The sequence below is a fragment of the Gavialis gangeticus genome, unplaced genomic scaffold (assembly GCF_001723915.1).
Source record: "Gavialis gangeticus isolate Ggan-Ray unplaced genomic scaffold, GavGan_comp1, whole genome shotgun sequence".
NCBI lineage: Eukaryota > Metazoa > Chordata > Crocodylia > Gavialidae > Gavialis > Gavialis gangeticus.
In genome coordinates this window covers 49,189,848-49,196,676 of record NW_017729022.1, presented here as the reverse complement: position 1 = coordinate 49,196,676, position 6,829 = coordinate 49,189,848, and the positions used below count along the sequence as shown (strand labels likewise).

Here is a 6,829-nt window from a genome sequence, read left to right as displayed (position 1 = left end):
CACATGAACAACCTCCCCCACCTCCCACACTGGGAGCCTAGGTCCATCACCCACCCTACTTCCTCCCCACCACAGTAGCTGCATATACCACCCACCCACAGCATGGGCAGTTGATCTCCCTTTTTTGCCATGCACACTGCCCACTCCTAGCCACTGAGGCAGAAGGAACTGCAGGGGAGGGGAAGGGGTAGTGGAAGTGATGGCCTGACAGGAGCCCCTGGGCTGCATGGTAACTCTTCAGGGGCTGCATGAGACCCACAGGCCACCAGCTGGACATCCCTGGTCCATACCTATCAAAGCAAAGAAGTGCCCAAAGTCATGGCCCTTCCAAGTTCTCAATTTAGTCACTTTAGGTACTGCCACTTGAGAAAGTGCCTGCTATTTCCATTCTCCATTCTTACCGGTTAAGACTTGAACATCCCACTTACTGTAATTAAGTGCCTAAAAGGTGTCTCAAACCAGGGCTTACTCCCCATTTTAATTGTTTGTAGTTCATTACAAAAAAAATACAATTCTAAACATTTGTTGTAGTTGCATTCCCATTTTTTGTATTTAGTTACAACATTCATAGATGCCAGCATCTTTAAGCATTCAGTTCTTTTTTCTTTAAATGGCTAGCACCACTCTTGTTCCCATAGAATACTGATACTGACTGACTAGAAAAATGATGTTAAAACACCCAGCTTTCCTGACTTGCCAAACCTTCTACTGGACACAAGTAAAAACAGACTAAATATATGCCAATTATGTAAACTGTGGAATGTATAGCTGCAGACAGCGAGATGAAGGCACCTGACATCATCTACCTCTAGCTTAGACAAGTACCTGGCTCTCAAGGATTACTGTTCTACAAAAGCAGCTGTTTTTGAAATGAGCCTTCTAGATTACCAGGAGGCTGCTAACAGACTTAACTGAACACTTTAAGCAGCTAGAGAAGTGAGTTTCTACTGAAAGCTGCAATACATTGTCCCAGAGAAAGGATGCATTGTGCTCCTACTCAGAGGCTTGGTCAACTGTGAAAATTCATACAATTGTACTATAGTCAAAAGCACACAGAAGCATGCCTGTGCTGTGGTGCAAGTCTTCAGCATACTTCACATAATAGTTTCAGTGCAACTATGTAAAAGATATCAACACAGCATGTGCTTGGGTATCAGTTTAATATAATTGATAGATATACTAACAACATTAATTTTGCATGCAAAAGCAAACTGCAATTTTACATGTAGCATGCAGATAAGCTTTTGTGTTTAAGAAGTGTGTAACCATAAGGTGTTGAGATGTCTCAGCATCCAGATGCAGATAAAAAGTGGTGTCTCCTTAGTGGGAGAGAGACAAGAGGACTTCCATCATCTGTAGCTTTTGTCCTGCGGCACAAATCTAAATAAAATTTGGAATTACATTGCTGAGAGCAGTATGTCCCAGAAGTTTGAGGCTGAAGGAATCAGGGGATGCCTATGCACTGTGATGCAATCCTTAACAGAATTATCATGTTTAAGATGAAAGTTTGCCTCATAATGGCTAAAGGTGAACGACAGGAAAGCAAATTCCACATTTTCCACATGCACATTCCACATGCTCTCATCTGTAATTACCTCTACAAGAAGGACCTTACTTCACAGTCTCCTTAAAAACTTAGGGCCTTGTTGCACCTTATGCTGTGAGCCACACAAATGTTGACTGGTGTTAGAGATAGCTTGGAGTTTGAAGCAGTCACACCCTTAGTGTAGAAAATCTGACTGTCCCCAATCTGCACAGCTGTGACTTCCTGTTAGAGGCCTGGCAAGCAGAGACAGGACTAGGGTTGCCAACTCTGTCTGAACCTATTCTGGAAGGTTTCCAGAATGCCAACATGCCTGGAGACGCACAATACAAGTGCCTGTGTATATCAATTAGATTATGGTGCATAGACTTCACATCAGGAAGGCAAATGCACGTTACTATTACATTATACAGTAGCCCAGTGACTTTTTAAATTGGAGTCAACATTTAATATTTATTTTAATGAATGCCTTATAATTTATCTCCTGGGTGACTCAGGAGTCTCCTGGCAATTTATCTAATTCCTGGGGACTCCAGGGCAATCCTAGAGGGTTGGCACCCCTAGGCAGGACTAGGAGCTATAGCAAGTTGCCACTAGAGGGCTGGTGAACCAGGACAGGCTTCTAATCCTGCCATATGGACAGGGGTGAAAGATCCTGGGATACTGAAAGACCTCATCTTGGGCAGCACATCTGTTGGGAGTGGCCACGCCTTAATAGAACAGGGGCTGGGTAATGCAGATCAAAGATAATCCTGCCCTGGAATAGCGCAACTCTGGGCCATACAAGTGCTTAACATCACTTTGAGGTGTTAATGTATGGACAATCCAGGAGTTAAGAGCCCCAGAAGCCAACCAAAATGACTGTGTAAAAAAGGTACTTAACACAGTGCTACCATTTTGGGCTGAAGGGTAAAAGAGGTCAGGAGACTAATAAACAGCATACCAAGTAGCATAGTATACAGTTGGGATTGCCATTTTTGCAGAAGATCTGGCAAAAACAATGGTTAGGGATTTAAAGGATTGAGAGTGAAACCATCCAGATCTACACACAACAAATTGCTTAAGTCCTCCTCACAGAGGCTTTCATGTTCTTACTGGGAGCATTTTTTTCAGCAAAAAGGGTACACCTGCATCAACATTTACTTTGGAATAAGAACATTCTGTGTGCATCTCAAAGCTGACTTCCCAAATCCATTTAATACTGTGCTTTAGAAGACAGTTTGTAAAATTTCAAAAATCAATTTTCAATATTTGAATCAAAGGGCATCAAGCACATACCGGCATTCAATGAGGTAACATCATATCTTTAGGCATATGATGCATGACCAAGTGCTTATTTTTTCCATTAGATAAACCTACTTGCATACCTGGAGTTTAGCACTATCATCTTGGCAAACTGTTTAGGTGCTTATTTGGGATTCTACCTTCTGTGTCCCAAACTTAAGTCCTGAGGCTGGATGTGACAGATACGCACAAACACATAAGCAACATGAAGTACAGTCTACCACCCCTTTCATTCAAAGGCTGCCATGGGTGGAGTAGATTACAATGCCTCTCCCTTATTATAACAATAGCATATTAGAGCAGCAAGCGCTCCAATTGAGCCCTAGGCTGCAAGCCTGATAAGATTAAAATCTAAACTCATACCTCCCAGAAGAGTCTTTCTGAACTGTACTCCAAAAAACACACCCAAAAAACTAGCATGCTAAGCTTAAGTCTAACAAGGTTTAGACAGTATACCATATTGCAAGCATTTGAACTTTAAAGCAAACTGTGAGACAATTAAAAAAAATTCACTATCTAAGCATGCTGCTATACAATGAGGTTGTACCTGTTCATCAAGCTTCGAGAAGTACTTAGCAAGCAAGTTACTGGCATTGTAGGAATTATGAAGTGTACTTTAATTACGTAATACATAAGGGAATGTTTTATCATATCAGGTATAAGCACAGCAGTCTTCCAGGAAACCAAAGTTTAAGCAGAGGCAGGCAGAGAGTGAAAGTGCTAATGTTGGCAGGATGGAGTGTGGTGAGCAATAAATACATTAGTGTATGGAGAAAAGGTGGGTGAACAATAGCAAGGAAATTAACATGCCAAACTGGCTCTTGGAGGTTTAAGAGGAAGCCCACAAGGAATAAGGAAGGCAGGAAGTGTGTGTCTTGGTAATAACAAGGTAGGCATATGTAAAAGTTTCAGTTTAGATCTAATCAGTTTCTAAAGAGTCAGAAGATGTAGTGAGAAATTCAGATAAGACACAGGAGAAATGAATTCTTTCCTAGTGAGAGCTGATCTACTGGAGTCAGCCAGCTAGAATTTCCCTTGCTAGCCCATCTGTAAAGATTTTGATCAAATGCTTGTAACCTATTGCTGTGCGGGTGAAGTCACTAATAAGTACCATAATACTGCTACTTTAGTATTTTGTTACACTATTTTTATATTAAATAGTTGCTATTGGCCTTAGATTAAAAAAAGACAGAAAAGGAAGGGTGGCACCTTAGACTACCTGGTTCAGAGAGCTGTACGCTTTTGTAGGTGACCACACACTTTGTCAGATGCCTTCCCTTTATTGATCCACTTTATTTCATCCCCCTTCTCTCTTCCCTCCCCCCCAGCCCATCTCTCACCCACTGACTCCTCAATCTACATTTTCACTGACTGCCTGTCTTGTATGCATTCTAGCCCAGCCTCTGGCTTCTTTACTTTTCATTCCATCCAGGAAGAGCACACACCAACTGCTGAAACTTCCTTAGCCTGACTAAGGGTTTTTGAACCCAAAAGCTTGCTTAATTGTTTTCCAACTATTTAAGTTGGTCTAATAAAAGATATCAGATTCACCCAAAGAACCTTGTCTGCCTATTCCCTTTATTGATTCATTTGACTCAAGTTCTAAGTGGTCCTCTGGCAGTCTAATAACTTTTCCAGGATAAATAGAAACATGCGAGTTACACCTTCAGGCCCTCATTGTAGCTCATGAGGAAGGGCTAATTTCCTTTGCATGACACCTTTATGAATTTGCTCGAAGATCTACAAAATTCAGTTGCATTTCAGTTAGTCACTTAAATAAAAATATTGAATAGTGATCAGAGTGTGTTGATATACAAAATTATATGCATTACAATACAAAATAATCAAGTTTGAAAGAAAGGCAAGTTCTCTGGAGTTCCTTGGTCATGGGAATTTGGACAAATCAACTAAATCAGTATAGGAGATAAAATGTTCTCTTCTCCTTCTAATCTGTTTGATTATGCAAGTTCATCATCAAGGACTCTCTTTACCTCTTCATACACCTCCCGAACTGCAGCTCCCCCTGGTTCCTCCTCAGGTTCCATTCCTCCACCTGGTACAATCCACTGATCTGGGTACCGGCTACTGCTCACTAGCAGCACCTGAAAATACAATTCAAAACAATTGCTAAAGTATCTGAAAATTGTCTGTATGATCTACAATTGTAGTTTGAAGATTTTTTTTCATAATCCATTGCAATTCCAGATTGATTTCAGCAAAGATTTGTCTGCAATCAATAGTCTGTAGATAGAAGTACATGAAATTTCAAATGCAACTATATTAAACCTTGAATTTGTGCATGTTAAAACAAACCAAGGTTCATTCCTTTATTTATCTTCTTCCTCATTAGGATGTTACTTTCTTATGCTTTGCATAAAAGATGTTTCTATACATGCATATTTTTAGTACCGCTAAAACTGTTTCTCTACCTTGTATATGGTAAAGTGTATGTGCATATTAACAGAATCATAAAATATTTCATCTATATTTGCTCCAGATAGAATCACAATTAAATATTACTTGCAAGGACCTGAGATTAGAGAATTAAAACACGCCTTAAAGTTTAAGGAGGTTTATTTAACCAATTTCACTCAAATGATTATGGCTCTGTTACCATAAACAGACATCCATGCTAGAAGCATTGCACATAATACTGTGTAAATGCATTGTTACAACTCTAGATGGCAGACGTTCTTTTATCATGGTTTGTTTTCCCCCAGAGAAAAAGATTTCATGGAAATAGCTAACCAGGGTAAACCCAACCCAGCTGAGGCTACCTAACAAGGTAAGAATTTGAAGATTTAGTGGCACCTCTGGGCATTCATTTAAATAGTTAACATTAAAGTTTACCCATTGAGAGGGGACCTTTTACAACTTGCCCAGGCTGCTGTAAACGCAGACAAACTATACAACTTCACCCTTATGGAATGCCTTTGTTTGCATTAAAGTAGGGGTTCCCAACCTTTTTTTCCTTACTGCAGCCCAGCAGGAGCAGGACAGGACAGATGGAGCTGGCTACCTCCCTCCCAGGGCTCCCCCGCCACCCAACTTTAACCCCAAAAGCTCAACTGTGGCCCCAGAAGCCACTCGCCCAGGCAGACAGTCAGGGCTCTGAGCAAGGGGTTGATGCCATGACCCCGCAGCCAACTCACTGCAGCCCAATACTGGGCCACAGTCTGTTGTTTGGGAACCTCTGTATTAAAAGATCTTGGAAGTGAGCAAAGCCTCTAAAGAGTCCTCAGAAAGCCTTTAATCATTCATCTCAACAAAACACTGGGGTCTCCCCAGTGGGCAGAGGGGAGTACCATCTTAATACTAGACCATTTGGTCAACAGCAAGAAGTCCGTGATTTAACTGGTCAGCATCTGGCCAAAAAACTAAGATCCATACTCCACAAACAAATATAAGCAACTCCATTTATTGCAAAATGCCTTTTCACTTTAATACTGTGATCTTGGAAGAATAAAACAGTTTAAATGGTTAAAGGCCTCTGCCAACAGCCGTGAGCAACTGTTGGAGCAGCATGTTACAGGCCATCATGATGGATCAATTATTAAATGCAGAGAACCCAACAGAAACACACATCACTTTGGAGTCCAACAGAAGTGAACATTTCCAACAGAAGATAGGCAATAAACAAACATTCAGAGGCCATGCCTGTTGCCTGCAGTGGCAATCCACTTGGAAAGTGCTCAACTAGCAACTTTAAAAGCATTCTCTTATACCTAAATGCCATAGCTGTTCAACATTTTAAAAAAAAATGTCATCAACTGAAACACTGCACATTACATCCTGCTGATCTACCCAGATCTACCCAGTTGACTGCAATGAACACTACTAAAAACAATTAACATAGGATGATTCTATTACATTCAATCACTCACAGTTTAATGGAATAGTTTTAAATCAGCATTTACCGATTTTGTCAAAGGCTAGATACAAATTCCCATATACTAGTATGGGGTAAATAAAGGTTGCTCTCCCCCCCCCCCGGAAGCCTAG

The 6,829-nt window shown here is 40.8% G+C and overlaps 1 protein-coding gene across 4 annotated transcripts in view; it reads right to left on the bottom strand.

Moving 5' to 3' along the window:
- The window catches only part of NUDT4 (nudix hydrolase 4), a 66,933-nt gene that overhangs the window by 43,832 nt on the left and 16,272 nt on the right, over positions 1-6,829 (bottom strand). For all 4 annotated transcript variants that reach the window (XM_019514861.1, XM_019514862.1, XM_019514863.1 and 1 more), the window contains one exon: positions 4,819-4,929. In XM_019514861.1, coding sequence (XP_019370406.1) covers positions 4,819-4,929 — 111 coding nt within the window. The remainder of the gene's footprint in view (positions 1-4,818; positions 4,930-6,829) is intronic.